Source organism: Aspergillus lentulus (assembly GCF_001445615.1).
Source record: "Aspergillus lentulus DNA, contig: Alt16, strain: IFM 54703, whole genome shotgun sequence".
Classification (NCBI taxonomy): domain Eukaryota; kingdom Fungi; phylum Ascomycota; class Eurotiomycetes; order Eurotiales; family Aspergillaceae; genus Aspergillus; species Aspergillus lentulus.
The window spans coordinates 2,560,412-2,580,958 of NW_028322113.1; the positions used below are offsets into that span (position 1 = coordinate 2,560,412).

The 20,547-nt window shown below is 50.5% G+C and overlaps 10 protein-coding genes across 10 annotated transcripts; 6 read left to right on the plus strand and 4 right to left on the minus strand.

Annotated features, from left to right (window-relative positions):
• Positions 1 to 241: 241 nt before the first annotated feature.
• ALT_8308 (PITH domain-containing protein) lies at positions 242 to 1,177 on the plus strand (the record flags this gene model as incomplete). The annotated part of the gene is made up of 3 exons (XM_033560722.1): positions 242 to 386; positions 448 to 559; positions 757 to 1,177. 3 exons carry the CDS (start codon positions 242 to 244, stop codon positions 1,175 to 1,177), a joined length of 678 nt encoding a protein of 225 aa, XP_033416613.1.
• Positions 1,178 to 1,515: 338 nt separating this feature from the next.
• Positions 1,516 to 2,368, minus strand: ALT_8309 (ESCRT-III subunit protein VPS20; the record flags this gene model as incomplete). Its single annotated transcript, XM_033560721.2, has 3 exons — positions 1,516 to 1,731; positions 1,789 to 2,152; positions 2,325 to 2,368. The coding sequence occupies 3 exons, from the start codon at positions 2,366 to 2,368 to the stop codon at positions 1,516 to 1,518; spliced, it is 624 nt and encodes a 207-aa protein (XP_033416612.1).
• Positions 2,369 to 2,740: 372 nt separating this feature from the next.
• On the plus strand, positions 2,741 to 5,074 carry ALT_8310 (putative AAA family ATPase/60S ribosome export protein Rix7; the record flags this gene model as incomplete). Its single annotated transcript, XM_033560720.1, has 3 exons — positions 2,741 to 2,794; positions 2,868 to 3,116; positions 3,167 to 5,074. The coding sequence occupies 3 exons, from the start codon at positions 2,741 to 2,743 to the stop codon at positions 5,072 to 5,074; spliced, it is 2,211 nt and encodes a 736-aa protein (XP_033416611.1).
• A 381-nt stretch (positions 5,075 to 5,455) lies between these two features.
• On the minus strand, positions 5,456 to 7,828 carry erb1 (ribosome biogenesis protein ERB1; the record flags this gene model as incomplete). Its single annotated transcript, XM_033560719.2, has 1 exon — positions 5,456 to 7,828. The coding sequence occupies one exon, from the start codon at positions 7,826 to 7,828 to the stop codon at positions 5,456 to 5,458; it is 2,373 nt and encodes a 790-aa protein (XP_033416610.1).
• A 571-nt stretch (positions 7,829 to 8,399) lies between these two features.
• On the plus strand, positions 8,400 to 9,446 carry ALT_8312 (Zn(II)2Cys6 transcription factor rglT; the record flags this gene model as incomplete). Its single annotated transcript, XM_033560718.2, has 1 exon — positions 8,400 to 9,446. One exon carries the CDS (start codon positions 8,400 to 8,402, stop codon positions 9,444 to 9,446), a length of 1,047 nt encoding a protein of 348 aa, XP_033416609.2.
• Positions 9,447 to 9,891: 445 nt separating this feature from the next.
• On the minus strand, positions 9,892 to 11,421 carry ALT_8313 (Paf1-complex subunit LEO1; the record flags this gene model as incomplete). The annotated part of the gene is made up of 3 exons (XM_033560717.2): positions 9,892 to 10,917; positions 10,978 to 11,152; positions 11,210 to 11,421. 3 exons carry the CDS (start codon positions 11,419 to 11,421, stop codon positions 9,892 to 9,894), a joined length of 1,413 nt encoding a protein of 470 aa, XP_033416608.1.
• Positions 11,422 to 12,248: 827 nt separating this feature from the next.
• ALT_8314 (Mob1/phocein family protein) lies at positions 12,249 to 13,247 on the plus strand (the record flags this gene model as incomplete). The annotated part of the gene is made up of 3 exons (XM_033560716.2): positions 12,249 to 12,480; positions 12,546 to 12,660; positions 12,728 to 13,247. The coding sequence occupies 3 exons, from the start codon at positions 12,249 to 12,251 to the stop codon at positions 13,245 to 13,247; spliced, it is 867 nt and encodes a 288-aa protein (XP_033416607.2).
• An 826-nt stretch (positions 13,248 to 14,073) lies between these two features.
• Positions 14,074 to 14,535, minus strand: ALT_8315 (uncharacterized protein; the record flags this gene model as incomplete). Its single annotated transcript, XM_033560715.1, has 1 exon — positions 14,074 to 14,535. The coding sequence occupies one exon, from the start codon at positions 14,533 to 14,535 to the stop codon at positions 14,074 to 14,076; it is 462 nt and encodes a 153-aa protein (XP_033416606.1).
• Positions 14,536 to 15,267: 732 nt separating this feature from the next.
• Positions 15,268 to 17,157, plus strand: ALT_8316 (rhomboid protease PCP1; the record flags this gene model as incomplete). Its single annotated transcript, XM_089600395.1, has 6 exons — positions 15,268 to 15,313; positions 15,371 to 16,027; positions 16,095 to 16,201; positions 16,254 to 16,584; positions 16,637 to 16,811; positions 16,902 to 17,157. 6 exons carry the CDS (start codon positions 15,268 to 15,270, stop codon positions 17,155 to 17,157), a joined length of 1,572 nt encoding a protein of 523 aa, XP_089455288.1.
• A 1,248-nt stretch (positions 17,158 to 18,405) lies between these two features.
• Positions 18,406 to 20,076, plus strand: ALT_8317 (uncharacterized protein; the record flags this gene model as incomplete). Its single annotated transcript, XM_033560713.2, has 1 exon — positions 18,406 to 20,076. One exon carries the CDS (start codon positions 18,406 to 18,408, stop codon positions 20,074 to 20,076), a length of 1,671 nt encoding a protein of 556 aa, XP_033416604.2.
• Positions 20,077 to 20,547: the final 471 nt, after the last annotated feature.

Genomic DNA, 20,547 nt, shown 5'->3' on the forward strand with positions numbered 1-20,547 from the left:
ATAGCCTACATAGCATGGATGGTGCGAGAACATGTAGATAATCTCAGGTATTCCCATTTCGTGGGGATCTGCAAATGTTCCAAAGTTGAGACAAGCATTACGCCCCGGAATCATAGAAGGTCCGCCGTTCTCCCAAGGTCAACGCAATACTCTCAATTTTGGAATCAACATTCGTTTACTTATCTCAAATACAAGCTAACAATAGAAAACATTCTGATACCGCTCTCGTCTTGAGACAAAAATGTCAGGGCATCACCACCACAATCATGACCATGGCGGACATTGCCATGGAGAGGATGGACATGATCACTCGAACGATATCACCCCTGCTATTCAGTCCCTTCTTTACTCACAGATCGCATTTGATGCTATTACTACATTGAACGGTATGCCTAGGTAGCTTTTTATAGGGTCGTTCGCGGACATGCTCGTTGACGCAAAGCGCAGAAGCCACACCTAAATCAGGGACGGCTATTGTGCAGAAGACATGGGCTGACCGATTAAATGATGAGCCTGAACTCGAAAGCGATGCGGATGAGCAGCTCTTAATGTACATCCCGTACGTTTCGTCCTCTATTCCTTCAACTTGAAGCTCTGCTGGCAGTCTCCGATCATTCTCATGTTTTTGCTTATCCCGCCGATTGCCCCTCATCTTATCAATGTTCAATTGTCGCAAAACGCACCAGTACCACAGAAGCCAGCCCTGCCAGAAAAGCTGTAAGAATGGAGTAATACTGACTGTCTATGGTACTACAGATTCACTGGACAAGTCAAGCTGCACTCCTTGCTCATCTACACCGCACCCACGCCATCTGCACCCAAAACCTTGAAGCTCTTTAAGAACCGGAATGATCTAGATTTCGCAACTGCCTCAGATTTGACACCCACGCAAACAATCGAGATCCCTCAGCCGGTTCCTGGGTCTGACGTCTTTGAGCTGCCCCTCAACCGTGCTCATTGGAATGCGACGACTTCGATCACCTTGTTCTTCGAAGACAACTGGAGCGGCGGAGAAGAGGATGTGACCAAAGTTGGATATATTGGTTTCAAAGGCCAGTTTATGGCTCTGAACCGTGAACCGGTCAGTTTCCTCTATGAAGCTGCTGCAAACCCTAGCGATCATGTAGCCATTCCGGGTGTCAGCGGAGTAGGAGGGAGAGTAATGCCTGGTCAATGAGTCCTTCGCTCCATGACTGGGATATATGGCGTACGAGACGATAGATAGCTAAGGTAGAAGTGTTTCCATGCCTGTCACGTTGCTTTTTGGCGCGGCTCAACTCCATTATGTACATGACTTCAAATGAGACTAATGATATGAAACTCGCGTCTGGTGTATAGTAAACGCAATTTGACCGGAAATATGGCCGATGCAAGTTTTAAGCTTTCATGGCTGGAGTACTATCGCCAGAGAAGTGAGTAACGAAAGAGGGACAAAACCACCAGCGACCGAAAATGCTTGAGTCTCTGCCGTATATATATATACTTTGATCGGCAGAAGCAGATGTAATGCATACATCAGGAAGCAGGAACTGCAGTACGCGTCTTCATCCTGGCGGCTGAAATCTCCGCTTCCTCGTTGTCGGCTTCTTTGCCCTTGACCATAACTGGAGGAGCGGTAGGGACCTTTGGTAAGGTGATAGCTTCTGTCTCTTGCCGCAATCTCTCCAACTCGTTCTCAACTTCGTCCTCATCCTGGTTCGACAACTGGCCCGCAAGCATCTGGCTAATTTCCTGTAATGGCATGTGGTTAGCACAACGATTATCTCGTTCACGACGCCGTCGCTTTACCTCTTGGTATGCCCTGGCTTCTTCAGTTTCGCCCATCAGCTTCTCGACAGCTTCGATACCTCCCATTTCCTTGTTGATAGCTTGGAGCACCTTTGTTCCCTGTTGCAAGCCAAAGAGAACATCTTTCTGAACCAAGGAAAATTCCACCTGACTCGTCAGCTGCTCCAGCTGCTCCAGCTGCGCATCTGTTTTACTTAAGAGTGTCTCTTGATATTTCTTGCGACGAAGAGCCAGCAGGGCACGTCGGCGGTCATCTCGCGCAAGACATTCCTTTGCTATGGCGGTCTCGCGGTCTGTGAGGACAGTGATTCGTTTTTGATACTGACGAAGCTTATCGCGCTGATTCTTCAGATCCAGAATGGCCCTTAATACCAGCAATTTTTCTCGTTAGTATTCATTCTGCAGGCTGTTCCGGGCAGGGCAAGCAGACGGGGGATACGATCGCTGCTGGCGTCACATGCGGTCCGTGATAGGGTGCTCAGATTGCACAATAAGAGATGAGGAGTACCTGAAGCATGAGAGAACGGCAAACCTACCTATCCTGAGCAGAGATCTTATGAGAACTGCTTGTGTTTCCCATTGTCGCAGCATACTGCCAATGTCAATCTGGAGTGTAGATAAGTCGGCGATAAGTACAGATGCCTTCCTTACCCCAGAAAGTCAAAACACACTGGAAAATGACGTACACTCTTCAAAACTCTCAGTGCGGCGTAAGGAAAAATACCATGTGCGTATGGAATTTCATTTCGGGAAGTGGTGTCCAATCAGATAAGCGGTCTTCTGGGATCGTGGTATTTTTAACTTGGAGAAAGCCGACCACGGTAAATCTATTTCCCCGATGGCCCAAAAAATATAGAGAATCGGAGGATTTTCTAATAGATTGGCATCACTATTAGTGTCACGCTTTGGACTGGGATTGTTCTTGCGCAGACAGCCCCTGCATTGGAAGAAGATGCGGCAATCCCGTGGGGGTAGGTCGACTCTGAGGCAAGGCCTGGATCGCGAGGTGAGGAGAGACCGAAGATAATGCTCGCCATGTTGGCGTATATCTATAATAAGCTGACTTTCTTTTATTCTAGGTTTACCAGATTGTGCGCAAGATCATCGATGATCAGGGAGAGAACGGTCGGATCCGTCTCTCGGTGCCCGCAATCTATGATACCATCAAGCGATCAAATTCCAGTCTGAACAGGAAGCCGAAGAGGGTATTAGAGGACAGTATTGAAAGGGTCGTGGAAGTGGTTAAAAGCGACGTGCTCGGCGAAGATGAAGAAGATTCTGTGAATGGCGACTTTGAGGGTCTGGAGGAGCAAGCACAACCGGTTCCAGTACGCGACATATGAACATCTCTCCATGCTTGCAATTCTGACCATCACAGGAATCCAACAGCCTCAATCGGAGCATTGTAGGCGCATGGAATACAACTTCGAAACCGCAAAAGTCAGCCGAGCCCAGTGCTTCTGAAAGCGCGCCTACGCCTGCCCCAGTCCCGACCAAGAGGCGACAACATGGAGGTGAATCTCAATCGTCCAAACGACGCAAGGCCGATGTGCCCGTTGATCGCTCGCCTCCGACACATGTGAGCCTCGCGGACCTGGGTGGATTGGACGACGTGATTCAGAGCTTGGGAGATCTCCTCATCCTCCCGATGACCCGTCCACAAGTTTTCGTGTCGTCAAACGTTCAGCCACCCCGTGGTGTGCTATTGCATGGTCCGCCAGGTTGCGGTAAAACAATGATCGCCAATGCGTTCGCAGCCGAACTAGGTGTGCCATTCATCCCAATATCTGCCCCATCCATTGTGTCGGGAATGTCGGGAGAGTCCGAGAAGGCTCTACGAGAGCATTTCGAAGAAGCCAGAAGGCTTGCGCCTTGCCTCATTTTCATTGACGAAATTGACGCCATCACCCCGAAGCGAGAAAGTGCACAAAGAGAGATGGAGAAACGCATTGTTGCTCAGCTCTTAACATGCATGGACGATTTAGCACTGGACAAAACCGACGGCAAGCCCGTGATTGTTCTAGCAGCTACCAATCGACCGGATAGTTTGGACGCAGCCCTGCGTCGCGGTGGTAGATTCGATAAGGAAATCAACATGACTGTCCCCTCGGAACCAGTCAGAGAGCAGATCTTGAGGGCGCTTACTCGAAAAATGCGTCTCGCTGACGACCTAGACTTCAAGACTCTGGCCAAACGGACACCGGGCTTTGTCGGCGCTGATCTCAACGACTTAGTCTCCACGGCAGGCGCTGCAGCTATCAAACGATACCTGGAACTACTCAAATCGAATAGTGGGGAAGAGATGGATATAGAAGATCTCGATGATCTGAGCCCTAAAGTGAAAGAGCTGCGACGGCTTATCAATCACGCGAAGGAGACTCCCCTTGGTGACGAGACGCAGACGGTCTTTGTCTCCAATGCAGACTTTTTCACCGCTCTTCCCAAAATCCAGCCTTCCTCCAAGCGTGAGGGCTTCGCCACTATACCAGACACTACATGGGCAGACATTGGTGCTTTGGGAGGGATTCGCGAAGAACTCAATACTGCGATCGTGGACGCAATCAAATCTCCCGAGCTCTATGCGAACGTGGGTATTACGGCGCCCACAGGTGTCCTGCTTTGGGGTCCTCCCGGCTGTGGTAAGACATTACTGGCCAAGGCTGTGGCCAACGAGTCGCGCGCCAACTTCATCAGTGTCAAGGGACCTGAGCTGCTCAACAAATTCGTGGGTGAGTCGGAGCGTGCAGTACGGCAGGTCTTTGTGCGTGCCCGCTCGTCAGTCCCTTGCATTATTTTCTTCGACGAACTTGATGCCCTCGTCCCCCGTAGAGATGATGCTCTGTCCGAAGCTTCTGCACGTGTCGTCAATACCCTGCTCACCGAGCTTGACGGCCTCGGCAGCAGCCGTCAAGGTATCTACGTGATTGCCGCCACTAACAGACCGGATATCATCGACCCTGCCATGCTTCGTCCAGGTCGTCTTGAAACGCTTCTCTACGTCAGCCTGCCTAATCCGTTGGAGCGTGTGGAGATTTTGCAGACCCTTGTTCGCAGACTTCCTATCGAGTTCAACGAAGATATGAGGAGGCTCGCCGAAGAATGCGAAGGATTCAGCGGTGCGGATCTGGGAAGTTTGCTGCGCCGTGCCGGATACTCCGCGATCAAAAGACGTGATCAGATTAGCTTTGAGGATTTCGTTGCCGCTAAGGCTTTCATTCGGCCCAGTGTTACCGATCTCAAAAAGTATGAGAAGCTCAGGAGGGAGTGGAGCGGGGGCGTGTTGTAGATATCCGACTAGGGTGGCGTACAAAGTCAACGAAAGCATTGTATACCTATGGGATAATGGTCATATACCAAAGGCTTTTTGCCCATGCATGCTGGAAATTTCCTCGTTTGATTGGAACTTTGCCATCCATGAGTCTACCAATGGTTCATTTTCCACGTAATGTCTCCAACAATCCAAATCGGGATGGGGAAGTTGGGAGGTTGCTTGAATCATCAGATGAGGAGGACCTAGCTTCGAGGAAAACAGTTTTATAACTTTTATAAAGCGGATATATCTATTGACAAAAACATTGATGCACACCAAGACGCCTCTCATGTGGACATGACATGATAAATTAACAGTTGGAAAACCCAATATGTACGCTTCGAAGTCGACATGTAATTACATCCAGAGGCGGCAAGTTCCATCCGCGCCTGCACTGACACACCATGGTTCTCTGGGATGCCAGTCGACGTCCAACACACCGAGTTCGCCAGTGATTTTGTGTCCCTTGAGAACCTTGAGCGGTACAATGGTGGCATTGCTGAGCATATCTCCGGTAACACTGCCGTGGAAAATTTGAAGCGAGCCGTCGTCACTGGCATCTGCAAACAGGGGGTAGCGGCCGCCTGGGTGGAACTTGACAGCACGGATGGCCTTGCGGTGGTACCGCAGCGTCTTGTAAGGCCGCTGCGACAGCTCGAGATCATGCCAAAGGAGACGGCGATCATAGGAGCCTACAATAAGGTTGTCTCCACCAGAAGCGGTGGAGGAAGTCGGGTGGATGTCGAAGGAAGAAATCCAGCGAGCACCAGGTTGTAGAATCTTGACGAGAAGTTGACGTGAAAGATCGTATGCGCGAATGCTTCGCTGGTTTGCGACAAAGAGGATTGGTTTCGAGGGGTGGAAGTGAGCAGCCTGAGGAGGACCACCACCCTTGATACGCCGGCGGAAGGGGTACTGAGTCAGATGCTTGGAAAGAGTGTGGATGGCAATGGCCACGGAAGCTGGGGTTGATGAGCCAGGGCAAACCGTAACAAAGTAGTCACCACGGCGATGCCACGAAAGGGACTTGGCGACGTAGCGAAGAGGGATGACAGCGCAGACTCCCAAATCGGCAAGGGACGACGAAGGACGTATCCACTTGGGAGGGTTGTTCTTCTTGTTCGCTTCAGCAGGAGTCGGAGGAGGGATAGATGCAGCATATCCCCAGCCCGCATCCAGAATGTCCAGGCTAGCTTTTTCAATTGCTGGATCGACAATTGGAGGAACAGCAAGGAAAATGTCGTCGCCAGCCGCCGCAGCGAGGATAAGAGCATCCTTGCCCGGTCTCCAACGAACAACATTAACAGGGTCTTCCTCGCTCAGCTTGGCACTCCACAATTGGCGGCCCGTAAGAAGTTCCCAGACACGAACAGTTCCGTCATCGCCACCAGTAGCCAGCCACAGACCGGAAGGATCAACAGCCAGTGTGCGTACCCGACCCTTATGCCCTCTGAACACAGTAGCACAAGCAGTGGGGAACGGTTTCAACTCTTCAGGGCTCGGAAGCTTGGGCAAAAGGCTTTCAGGGTCGATGTTCAACTTGCTCCTACGAACTCTAGGGGCCAGGTAAAGATCCAGGCACCGCTCGAACTTCTCCTTAACAAAGTTTTCATAGCCGGGAACTCTGCGCAGAGAAGCGAAATCGTTAGGGAGAAACTCGCGGTCCCGGTCTTCGGGATCAGCTTCCTCCCAAGCCTTTCGTTCCTTCTGACTAGGCAAGTACTCTGGAGGCGGATGGTAACTTTCCTCATAGCCTGGAGGTGGAAGTTTAGGCGCAGGGATATGCATAGGATGATCTTTTCGCTCCGCTTCATCGGCCCAGAGATCGTACTTGATGACCGTATCATCCTCCTGGTCCTCCTCCGTGGGAGGTTTGAACGGGAGGATCCGGCCTTCTCTGATCGCCTTCACAATCTTCATAACCCGCTTAGCTTCGTGTTTCGAGGGCACAAACCGCCGTTTGGGTTCTGGCGCAGCACTCAATGGCATGATTTCCTGCTGACTGGTAAACCACTCAACCGTGGGCTCATATGGGTTGTAACCATCTTCGGGAATTTCGTTCATTTGAACTTTGCGCAGCAGCTCCAGCTCCTCCTGGCTCAGCTCCAGAGGCTTGCCAGTGGAAGGATCAGTAAGACCTGTCCAACCCTTGGGTATCTCGATGCTATTGAGCAGTGCATCTAAAGCTTCGCCTTTCGCGGGGCGCAGAATCTTCTTCCCGTTGATGTCGTAACCGATATGAGGATATTGATCGTAAAATGAAAGAGGAATGTCGCCGATAGTGTTTGCATTCTCGTCGATATCAGAATACTCAGAATTATCGTCCGGATTGATCTCGTCGTAGACGAAGCGGTCATTCCCATTGGCATCCTTTTCAACGCGATAGTTCAACTGTTCCTCCTCGCTCGAGCTCTCACCATCATCCATCGCAGCGCCAACTTCACCAGACGTGGTGTTTGACTTTTTCTTGGCTAAATCCTCTCCATCCGACGGAATCTCGTCACTGTCGAGTACGTCTTCTTCTTCTTCATCATCTTCATCACTAAAGTCATCGATCAACTCGACCTCAGAATCGCTCTCATCCTCGTCACTCGACAGGTCGTTGGCGTTATCCGAAAGCGCTCCGTCAAGGTTGTCTGTGTTCAATTCGTCTCCAGAAAACACGCCTGCCTCCCCCTCCACATCACGGGTAACTGCTTTGCGCTTCTTGGAAGCTTTTGAACCATTCATATTGGCGAAAAGCGGCTGCGTTCCTCCGACAGGAAAGATTTGAACGATAAGCTGCAATTTTCAAGCGGACTTTTTTTCTCTTTCTGTTTTTCTTGCTTTTCCCCGAAAATGAGATTTCTGACCGCCCACGTGATACACCGCCTTGGTAGCCTCACCATCTTATCGCATTTCGCTGATCTTCCATGGATAATATCAATAGGACCCCGCTGTCATCATTCTTCTGTTATTTATTGCTCCACGTCTCCAGCACTATGGTTATTGCCAACGACCAATCTTGAGCTCATCCAAAACTGTGTTGTAAAATCTCCATCCATCATTCGGCATGCAGTTCGATAGTTTACCTCTCCGTCCTAGCAGTAGTCATGACACCGCCTCGGTGCCGCCTTTGAAAAGGCATGCGGCGTGTGACGAGTGCAGTAGGTACTCCTCGATGCAGGATCGTTCTCAAGTGAACACCGGGGCCTGACAAGCTTCAATAGGGAAACGGAAGTTGAAATGCTCTGGTGAAGCTACGGGCTGTAGTCGTTGTGTTAAGCAGTCCCTTCCTTGCCACTATTCATTACAGAAGCCGATGGGACGCCCACCGAAAAAGCGACCCCGTGAAGACAATGATGCATCCGTATATGAAATCTCAGACAATGGGATGTGGACTGATATAGATGATGGTGGGATTTTGACTGAGGAAGCCGGGGCCGAAGCTACAGCGGCATCAGATGCCCTACGACTTTGTCCTCCAGTGTACACCGCACCAATGCGAATGCCACAGGCCTTTCCTAACCTATTATCTACTGACGATAGTCACAATCACCTATGGCAGTTGGAAGCCGGTCGATCGCTGGACCCTATCCCTGCGACTACCGGTCCTTGGCCTGATTTCTCCAGCGTAACGGCCGCAACGTCTTCTCCGTTCATATTACCGTCGAGCTTGACGCTCATTGATTCCCCTAGCGTATCAACCCCCAGCTCGGACGGTGGTAACAGTTCTCAGTGTACCTGCTTATCATACTTGTATCTATGTCTCAGTCATCTTTCTTCCCTTGCTCCCTTTCCAATATCTCAACACACGTTGTGTTCCTTATTTATTGCTGCCAAAACAGCGCGGGCTGTCATTCGTTGTGATGTCTGTCCCACAAGCTTTGCTCTGGGGATGCAGAATGTCATGTTTACTGGAACCCTCTTGAACGTCGTTGCGGATGCCTGGCTGCGAGTGTCGCAAGCTGACGCTGAAGAACTGGGCAAGTTAGCCGCGCCGCCAGCTTATGTGGCTTCAGTGACGCAGAACTCCCCAAACCCCGCAGAGGCTTGGAAGGACTGGCTTCGACAAACTGTCAGAAGCGCTATTACAGGCGGCCCGGTAGATCCTGCTGGTCAGGTGAGGTGCTCGGATTCGCCAACATTACTTTCTCTCATTGAGGAAATGGAAGCCCGCCAGCATAGATGGCATCGATCCCGAACTGTGGAATCCCCAAATGAACCCGGATCTTGTTCACCTGTCTCCCATGAGGACCATCGGGAAGAGGATATGCTTTGTTTTCGTGTAATCCGAAGCGCCAGAGATGTTATAGCCAAGTTTGAATTTGCACCGCACGAATACCCGGAGGGTGCGGTTCCGGTATGAGCGATCTATTTGTTTACCTACGTGATTGATGTCATGGGATTAGGGAATAATTTATGCTGGGGAGTTAAAGGCTTGCGGTGATTTGTCCTTGGCGCGACGACATACTGTGCCAGATACCACTTCTATTTGCTGCCTTATGGGCCGAATCGATCGATACCACTCTTGCCAATGCCTGACTCGCGCTCCTGGTATTTGCAGTGGAGCAATACATGATTTCGATAAAGCTTTTAGTCGGGTAAGAACCTACGTAGAGCGGCGGAGATCTTTGTATACTCGGGCGGCAATGGACGATTGATCTTCATCGTGGCCTCTAATTTTCTCGTTACTAAATACAATTTCATTGACTCCGAGAAAGTTGTTACAGGATGCAGGGTCATTAATTAGGAGAGCGTGGTCACGAGGCCAAGGACCATTCGAGGGCGTGCGAACGGCCTAGGATGGAAGATTATTCGTCCTCATCGTCATCATCAACGATGTAGCGATTCTTCTTCCTCACCGGTGGCGTTCCGGATGCTCCTGTTTCCGAGACAGGTCGCTCTGGTGACGGCCGCTTTTCTTTGGCAGGTCTCTGGGCAGGGACATCCTCCTCCTCTTCGCCTTCTGCATCCATCTCGTCATCCTCGAGGATCTCCTCGTCCTCATCATCTTCAACAATCTCAGGCTCTTCGTCACTGCCGACAAGGAAGCCATCGTCTTCGTCGTACTCATCTTCCCTCGTGCGTCCGCGACGATCGTAATCTTCTTCGTCATCGGTATAAATTTCACCACGACGGTTGGGTTTGCGAGGCTTGCGAGCGCGGGGTCGCGTAGCGAGAAGGCCGTCGTCATCTTCTAGACCACCTACGGTCAGACCAGCACCACCTGAGCGGTGGGAGAAGCCGACACGACGGCCACGGTCCAGTTCACGCTCTGCGAGCTGCTGACGGCGACGTGCAGCCTTGAGTTTCTCCCGCTCCGCCATTTCGGCCTGTCGCTTGGCCAGTTCAGGGTCCTCCTTAACCTCGATAACTGGCGCCGATCCATCCGCTGTCTTCTTGCTACCTCGCGCAGCCGCAGCCAGAGATTCTTGCAGACGCTGCACCGCATCGTCAGTCTCCACGGTCGTAGGAAGAACAGTGAGGCCATGGGTTAGATGTGAGGTCAATCGGAAAACCGACGAGGTCTCTGCTGCTGCTCCCAAGTAGACATGGGAATCCAGTTTTGTATCGTATTCGCCTGCCTTGTTTGTAGGTGCCAAGGGCTTGGTGGATATTCTGTACTGCTCCTTGGGTGCCGAGGCAAGCTGGAGTGTTAAAGACCCGTCTTCCCACCGGATAATTCTAGCGTTTGATTGCAAGAGAGATTCGTCGTTCGGGTCATGCCGCCAGCACAGGGAGGTCGCCGCAGTAGTGAATGGAGGCGCGACGTAAGTTTCCGGGTCGAATTCCTCTGTCTCTATCGACAAGAAATTTGGCACTGGCATTGTATAGACCTGCGTGTATAGAGTGAGCCAACAGGACGGCATGTTCTCCTTCGGCCCTACTCCACGTACCTCGCCTTTTGAAGTCACTGGCTCAGGCGCCCGGCCTAAACTCAGGTCCATGATGTTCACAGTTTCCTGGTAATCCCCTTCCACGCCATCCTCATCCATGCGATCTCCGGCTCTGTCGTAGCGATCAATGTCGTCTCCCGAATCTAACTCCTCGTCGTCGAGTGTTCTCTGTCGACTGACAAGCGGTCAGTATGTCTTATATACTGAAGAGCATTGTAAAAGCCTTTCATACTTCTCCTCATTGCCAAAACCCCCTTCCGACCCGTCAGATCCAAACAGGTCAGCGTCGTCGTCCCCATTCATGTTTCCCGCATCAGATCCGAAGGGACTGGGATCGCGCGCAGAGGGAGTGTTGCTGTGTTCGCTACCGACAGGGCTTTCGGCTCGGTCACCAGCCGTGGTTCTTCCTGGCCGGCGTACCACATCTTCATCGGAAGAAGACATGGTGTGTTTTTTCTGAATGTGCTCTGGCCCTTCTGGGGTAACAGAGATTAACGCCTATGGCCGACGCGCAAACGGCGAATTCACCAGTGCAAATTCAGGTTAATTTGTTCCCAAAGACTGAATCGCAAATATGAATAGAGAAATAGATTCCGCGCACGCAATCGAGGTGAACTGCCAAAGTAGCACCTGTTGCGAAGCCTTCGTCGGAGGAACAGCCATCGAGATTGAGCTATGGAGTATTGATTGTCTCCAGGAACATCTTAATCCGTTCCGGACCCAACAGGGTTTAGTGGCGGGAATAGCTCCACAGGGCCAGACCGATAGAGGAGATCAACAACTGGAGAATCTTAGGAGTGCAGTCAGTATTACTCTCTTTCTTCTTTGTACTGTTCCTGTTCCTGTTCTTCTCAAACTCTTTACTTTAGGTGTCTGGTCTAGCTGGCTATCTGGGACCCCTCAACAACAATGGCGACTTTTTTTCAGAGTGTGTAAGTGTGCTGCGCGGCTCTCTTTTAGGTTGGATTTGTTCCTGTAGACCCCCTTCACACCGTCCCCTGAATTCCCAATATGGCAGCAGAATGATCAGACTCGGCGCTGCAGATGCAGAAAGAAAACTTTCCTGCACCTCAGCCTGCATGATTTCTTCCCTCATCCTTTTTTCCTTTGCGCTTCTCGTACTACCCCTTTTAAGGACTCCTCACTCGACCTCCTTCTCCCAGCTCATACAGTCCCAGAGTTGTGAATTGACTTGCTAACTCGCATATTCCTATAGACGCCAAGGATTTGGCAGAGGTGGTAATAACAAGAATAATAACAACGCTCCGAAGATGAACAACGGAAATTCTGCTCAGTCCCCGGCCTCTCAATCTGTTCAAGTGGCTCCTGGGCCCAACTCCCCATCGTTTCCGCCGAGCGTGGACAGCCCCGCACCTTACGACCCTGACGCCCCCAAGTACTTTTTCCAGGAGAAGTATGCCCCTTTGAATGTAAAGGGTAACTTCCTGACCCTGTGTGCTTGTCCGAAGAACGTGGAGCTTGGAGAATGGCTGGCTCATCAAAGTAAGCGATTCTTGTACATCCCCGTGTGGTCAGGTCCTCGGTGCTGATAGTCCGATCCCATACAGTTGTTGAACAATACCGCTTGCTCCACGGAATGCTCCAGGTGATTCAGGAGGTCAATGGTGTCACTGGTTTGCCTGTCTGCAATGAAAGCACCTGTCCAACTATGTCTGCGGGTCGGTAAGTGACCTGAAACTCCCTCCAACATGGCCAAATTCATGCCGCCTCTAACTGAATTCGCCAATAGCTTGACATATACTTGGCTTGTAGACGGGCGTGCCGCCAAGATCTCCGCTCCCAAGTTCATCAACCGCGTTGAAAAGTGGATTGTCAGCAAGATCCATGACCCGGTCATGTTCCCCACCGAGAAGGTCACCAGCACACCTGACACCTTTGCACTGCATGAAGCTACAAATGCCAATCCCGGTAGTGCCGACGCGAATTCTACCGGCGAGGAGTGGATTGGCAAGTCCAGCGGCTTTCCTCAGACTTTCTACAAGGACTGTCAAGGCATCATGAAACAGATGTTCCGTTGCTATGCTCATCTGTACCACGCACACTGGTTGAATCCGTTTTGGCACATCAACAAACATGACATCTTGAACATGTGCTTCGTCCATTTCGTGACCGTCGCCAAATACTATAAGCTGGTTTCCGACAAGGAGATGGAGCCTATGCAGCCCCTGATTGACTTGTTCATCAAACAGCAGCGTATCCCCCAGGAGGCGCTTGCGGGAGGTCACTGGGGTCAGCCAAGCTCTAGCTGAGCTAGAGGATGTCTTTTCTGACTTAGAGCGACCATTAAGCGGTTGTCCGCTGACCTGTGTTGGAACTGGTATTTCATCATACGGTCATGCATAAAGATCTTGGATGATTCGCTTTTCCTATTCCGGGTACCCGTACTAGCAGGTGCTATGACCGTTGTCTTTTCTTTGAGCATTTTCCCGTCCGTGTAGATTCCTTCGAAGTCCGTTTTCGTCCGTCTGGATTCCTGGTACATCTGCTGTCAACAATGCCTGTTTGGCTGGAATACCACATCATTTCGCATCTCAACCTCTCCTCTGCATACTTCCGTCGCAATACTTTACTGCTGGGTAGCATTGTCTTGTGATATTTGCTTCTGGGGATCATCGTGATGTGCATAGATTTTAACATTAAGCTGAGAGAATCAGAAGAGACAATGAATCGATCAACATATGCATTTTTAGTTTGGCTGATGTACTCAATACCGCGGTTCAACATGGGATATCTGTCGTTCAGTTCTGGCAGACGGTGAGATTGCGCAAGGAGCCATGCAAAGAGCGACATGACCCGAGAGCGAGCACAACCCGAGTCAGTCTATGTGGCGATAGAAGGACAACCGCAGCCGGAATTCACTCGGTGACCCTCTAGGTGGTGTGCGTTTCTCACTCAAGGAGTTGGTGAAAGCAACTCAGTGCCTAGCGACTGAGATTGCCCATCCAGATCAGTAACTATGATGCAGTTGGGTGGAGCGTCTTCCACAGGCGCCATATCATTTCAGAAAGCGCACAGAAGAATGAATCCTCCAAAGTCAATTTCCTGATAGGAAAGCCAACCAGCAGCATTGGTGTCTCACAGATAGACGCCTTCTTCCTCGTTGGCCTGCGTATCTTCCGGCCTTCTCGTCGCGTCCTGATGTGCTTGAGGCCGTTCATCCCCCGCAGTACCATTGACGACAGGCTGTGATGATGGAGACGCGGATACTTCATCTCCATCCACTTTAGTATCCGCCGCGACTTCCTCTTCAATCCATCGTTCGCCTCGATTCTCAATCTCGGTCTTCAGGAGTCCAAGTCGGTCATTCATAGTAGTGATGACGCCCTCGTTTTCTGCGATGTACCCTTCCAGCTCTCGCTTATCGCTCTCACTCTCGCAAGACTGGTCTATGAACGCTCTAAGCTCGCTATTTGAGCGGCGCAGGTGTGCGACGGAGTTCCTGATTTCCGAGACCTTTGCGTACACCGCGGAGAGGGGCAGTTCCTTGATGGCTTCGGCAAAGGCTTCAAGGGTGATGGGCTGGGCCTCTTCTGACATTTTGGCTAGCTGTGGAACAAATCTTTTTGAGCTTGAGCAATAGCAGACACCAAGGGATTTTCTTTTCCTAAAGGCGACTATTTTGAGCTATCATGTTTGGAATCTCTCATCGCCCAGAAGACCATGCTTAATCTTATAGTTATCTCCACGTGATATTTATAGAATTCGTATGGGGGGTTTGACATCAGCAACCTTTTGGTTCAAAAATGGCGATTGCTAGGGTCCCTGGTCCAGGATATGCTCATATGTATCTAATTGCAGCTGTTTGTTTCATATTCTGGGGAAATGCCATGCTGATGATTTATATAGGCGAATTAGTGGTAGAAACGGTAATATATATAAAGCATAGTCCACGAGTTTTCCCAGCGAATTTGCCTCTCCACCAGCTGGAAGCTTATATACTCAAGTGTCACTAGAAGGAATGAAAATGTATACTGATTTCCAAAAGCTACTCCAACACTCACAACGCCTGTTTATATATATGGTTCGATTCAGGAACCTCGTCTGTTCGGATAAAGTGATAGGCCGCTCGGAGGTCCGCTTTGTATATTGCATCCACATGGGACTTCTCGAACTCTCCCATTTCATTATCACCATCAACAATATCATCCTCTAGCAAATCCTTGCAGCAGGACCTCCAAATCGCAGGATATGAGCAATGCGCTCTGTGTAGCATGGCGGACTCCATGCTCGGGGCTTGCCCCCTCAGGCTTGCTTCCGTTCAGATCAGCAATGTTCCGCTCCATGCTTTGCGATCTCCGCACTTCTTTCACATGTCGTCCGTATAGTACATTCAGACGACGTCTTTGTACATTGGACCAGAGACCTCATTCAGTGCCATTCCTGATCGCCAATCGATTTGGTCAAACCCATTCACCAGCTTCCGGCAGGTCATTCAGTGCTTCCGTTCCTTTCCTTTCCCAGTCTGCTCCTCCCGCCGAACATGGCGTCCCGCCTCGCTCCGAGCCCTTCTCCACGGCCGAGATCAACAAAATCTTCGGACCCCGAGCAAAGATATCTCCGGCGATGGGCAATCGGGTTCTTGCCGTATTACACGGCAGACGTGTTGCCGGTACTCTCGACCTCGACCTGCCCAAAGACATAACTCGCTCCGTTCCCCCGTCCAATCGTGATGCTGCCCTGGAGTGGCTGCGCGAGAACTATCCGCTAGATGAAGATGCCGCCATTCTCGCTCGTATCGAAAGAGAAGAACTCGAGGAGCAGCAGAAGCTCATTAAGCGGGCTGAAGAACTGGGACTGTACAAGCCTCAATCCGGAACATTCGGTGCTGAGCGCGGTGACTCGAACGACCCCTACGGCAAGAGTGTCCTGAAGGAAATTCGGGAGCGGAATGAGACGCGACTCCTAGCTGAACAAGAGAGAAAGCGCAAGGAATGGCTGGAGAATGAGAATAAAGAGCGAGAAGAACTGTTGCGCCAGGTCAAGCAGAACACAGCTCTGCAAAAGTTCGACGACTCTTCGGCGCTAGAGGGTGAGTACATCCAGCTGAGAGGCAGATGGTTACCATTGATGGAAATACTGAGTTCGTCTGTGTCTAGTACGAGAACGCGCGGATCCTGCAGAGCGTCCTTTACTCGCCTGGATCCAGAAGCACCACTTGCAAGCGACAGACTGGAATGTAGAAGCGGCAGAGAAATTGAGCACGGTGAGTCTTTCGCTTGAGCCTAGAGGGACTCAGTCTCATTGCTGTCAAACAGGCTCGTCGTATTCTGCCAAGCCTCGCGCTCACTCTTCTCGTCCTTGGCCTCAGCTATGCCTTTGCCGCAAATTATGAAGCCCCGGCGAGAGCAGACCGCATATGGCCGGATATGCCCCCAGCAGCCGCCACTGCGTTGGCCATCATGGGTGCGAATCTGACCATCTTCCTTCTTTGGAAGTTTCCACCGGCGTGGCGAATGCTCAATCGCTACTTTATCAGTGTTCCTTTCAAGCCCCATCCCCTGAGCATTGTCGGAAATGTCTTCAGTCATCAGCAGTTCAAACATCTGGCATTAAACATGCTCATGTTGTGGTTTATCGGAACGAAACGTGAGTGCTGATGAAACCTCTCGCAGGGCTTTTTGATGCTGACTGTGCCCAGTCCACGATGATATAGGACGAGGCAATTTCCTGGGTCTTTATATGGCTGCAGGCGCTTTTGGCTCCCTGGTATCTTTGACAGGTCACGTCCTAATGGGTCAATTGATGATCACGTCGCTGGGAGCCAGTGGTGCGATTTCCGGCATCGTCGCGGCATGGTGTCTGCTTCACAGCCAGTACGTATTAGCATCTTGCATCTTTGGTTCTTTACAGTTCCCAGAAATTGGAGAGTTCTTTAGAATGCTGACTGATTACGCACATAACAGGGAAAGATTCACTATCTTCTTCCTCCCCCGGGAATGGCAAGAGGTTATATCCGCCAAAGGATGGGTCCTCCTGACAGGCTTCGTCGCCTTTGAAATTTTCAATCTCGTATCCCCCTTCCGTGTTATGAAGCTCGATCACTTTGCCCATCTGGGTGGATATCTGATCGGCGCTGTATGGGCCCTGGCGTGGAAGGGCGAACGAGAGAAGAAACGCCGGCAGAACAGGACCTGGTTTGAACGAGTTATGTCTGAATAGACCACGGTGACAACTCATGTACTTTATGCATATCTCCTGTGACAATTCTTTCTCACCTGTCTTAGTATGTGTTAGCTTTTCGTTGTCAAGATCCCAGTATAGGTTGCTATGTTTCGTTTCAAGAAGAATACCCAGCTTTTTGCATGAGAAGAAATAGCTGTCTTCGGTGTGATCGTAGAATGAAATCTTTTTTGACTGAAACATGGTCTTACTCTGATACTTGTAGAACTTATATCGCCTCGTCAGCTTTTGAAACTTACAAATAGATCCAGATATAGAAACTTGTCTCGAAGCCTGCAGCTCTGCTCTGTAGGAATGACATCTCCAGCACGAAGGGAGTCTCTACAAAAGATCGACTGACTTTCAACAGCTACAAGCCCTTTCTCTTTCGAAACACCATCTTGACAATCATATATTGGCATTCGGTCGTATCAAACGACGATAGCAAGCACTAGAGACAAAGAAGGACACACTGTTTGATATTCCAGCCTACAGATCGAAGCTTCAATGCTGTGTAGGCACAGAAAGACGTTTCAATGCAATCTAGACCTTCTAGAAAGTGCCCCTTTTTGTTTGTTGCAACAGATTCTTGACCAGGGGCCGGCCTAAGGCACAAACAGACTTCCGGAACCGGCAGTGCAGTGAAGGCTTCATACAGAGTCCAGATCTGCGATGCCTTACCTCACACACCCCGATCAGGTTACGCGGGATCGCATCACTGAAAGCTCTATTTGTAGATTAGGCTTCATGCGCTTGAATTTAAGTGTGAGTAGCTCCTTATGGTCTAATATCAGAGACCTTGGTGGTCAACCAGCCCTGTATGTCGTGGTCTTTTGGAGTGACCGAAAGACCTTATCATAAAGACTCACGAAGAGCCCACTTTGGATGTTCAGACAAGAACGAAACATTGCTTCCTGGTGTTGCCCTGCTATTTTCGCCACGCTAGCGCGTCATATCGCTTCTGCTTTCACTGTATGCCCCATCTCTGCACTTCTCATCTCCCATACCTCTCTTTCTCCTTCTCATCTCCTCAGTTCAAACACTCCATTCTATCAACACAATCTTCCTCAGTTTTCCGGATATCTGCAGAGCTTTGTTAGCTTAACCACACTGTCTCACAGTATCATTAGTCCTCTCCCCTCCTCTTCCTCATCTCCCTCATTTCACCCTTGTCGAGGCCTGACTTCCACCCTTCTCAACGCGAGTGACTCCAAGAGACGGAGGCCTGCCTCCCTTACAATGCCCCTCATGCCTTCCAAGGTGAAGCGTTTCAAGAAAATTGGCAGGGCTCGTAGCTTGCGTCGCTTCCAGATGAGAAGAAGTGACAGAGACATCCACCTTGTCAACGGGACTTCTGCCACCAGGCAAGCACTTGCTGAAGTGATGGCTCTGGAAGTCAAAGACGAAACATACGACGAGTCACAGAGTTCCTTTAGCTTCGCGCCATGGGTCCCATCAAGTGCTACTGGAGACACCCACGTAGTTGAACCAGAGGCACTCACATCCTCCGTCAAGCACCCATGGGGCATAATCGACTATCACCTTTATCTGAACAGTCTCGAAGCGGGAAAGGACATGCATATCAGGCGCGAAAACTTGTATCTCTTCGACGGCACAGACTGTGAACCCATCCGATACTGCGATCTTTTCGTCACCGAGAGTTACAGAATGGAAGAAGACAGCCAGCGAGCCCGCCTGCTCTTCGCCATTCTGCCCATTGCGGAAAAGGGTGCAGTCTTCGGCGAACGAAACTATGTCCTTGGCTATGACTGGAAATATAGAAGTCTGTTCGCCCGCCATTTCAATTGGATGCCCCACGACATTCGTGATATTTGGTCTGTGTGGAGCGAAGGCACAACTGTGTACACCATTTCCATCTCCAGGCTGTTTAGTCTCCTGCAGACAACATTCCAGAAGCGGACCGGAAGGGCTGGCGAGGGAATTTTGAGCTCAAATCCTCTTTGCACAAGCCTTCAAGTGAGCGATGATCCCGGCATGGAGATGGCCATTGTCACTATGTTCGCCCAATTCGCTGCGGACTTTATTGATGTAATCTTCATTCAAGAAGAATATCAGAAGCAGAAGTTCCGTCATCAACTCGCATACTATGAAGACCAATGCCGACAGGTCCTGCAGCGCGCATCGTATCGGGCCTGGTTTGCCCTCCGCGCTGGATCCGCGCGAGCCAAGTACAGAACGGAGAAAAACGATGACAACGATTCCTTCAGACAACTCCTCCAAGATTTGTATGCCTTGGAAGAGGAAGAGCGACAGGAGCAGGAGCAGGAGCACGGTTTTCCGATGCAAGCCGGCGAGTGGCGCGCAGCCGACTTTGAAACTTGGAGATGGCATCGCGAGGAAAACAGAAAGAAGCGCCGTGAGGAAGCTGTCCGGCGCCTTGAGGGTCTCTTTGCTATACCAGACGACCTCCCGGAGATTAAGTCCCCCGGCCTGGAATTCGAAAATATCATGATCAAAGCTGGAGAGCATCCCACGATTGATGAAAATTATCCCCCTGACGCTCCAAGGACCCCTTCGCCCCCATTCCGCCACAGATCAGTTCTCCAGCAGATACAATGCTTGAGCCCAGGTTCTCCGGGCATTGTTCGCCCAGCAACGGAGGAATTCGATGATTTTGAGGCGACTGAATACCATAAGATCCCCCTGCCTCTTCTTCTTCGCCGTACGCTTGAGCTTCTTGAAGAAAGGCCGGACTTGGATTCGCTCGACAACAGGGGCCGATTTGGTTCGCTTTTGACGGACCTTGGAGTGCGTGTCCGCAAGAGGCCTGTTGATGAGTTCACCATTGCACCGTCACTTGGTTATGAGAATGACAGTTGGAAGTTGGAAGTGCAGACGCAGCCTGAGGTAGAAGACCAACCGCCTCGCTGTCTTCTTCCATCCCCTCTGTTTGACTAGAGGACATGTCATGTCACGATAGTGCCGGTGTTATCAGACTGTGTACTTTTTTCGAATGATTACTGTTTCCGTGTTGTTTCACCTTGTCTGTTGAGCTTCTTCTGTTGCGTTTCTGCCTCGCGTTTGTGGTTTTGACCTTTTTCTTTTCTTTTTTTTTTTTTTTTTTTCATGTCCAACCCTTTGAATGTTGATTCGACTTGATTGTTCGTCGAATTGTTCCTAACCTTTTTGTGAGAGTACGATACCCCTTCAGCATTGCACCTGCTTCCTTTCCTCTCGTGTTATTGCTTGTCTTTTCGGCCCCCATTTCATCCTCGAAAATCTGTTCTCCATCTTCACACACATATTGCTTTCGTTTGCATTCAGAAATTCCTTTTGTGGCATGTACCCCTACTGGTGTCGACATATCTGTCGGGTTTTGTCACTGGACACGCCTTGAGGCCACCAAAGATCTTTTGTTCAGAGATTGTT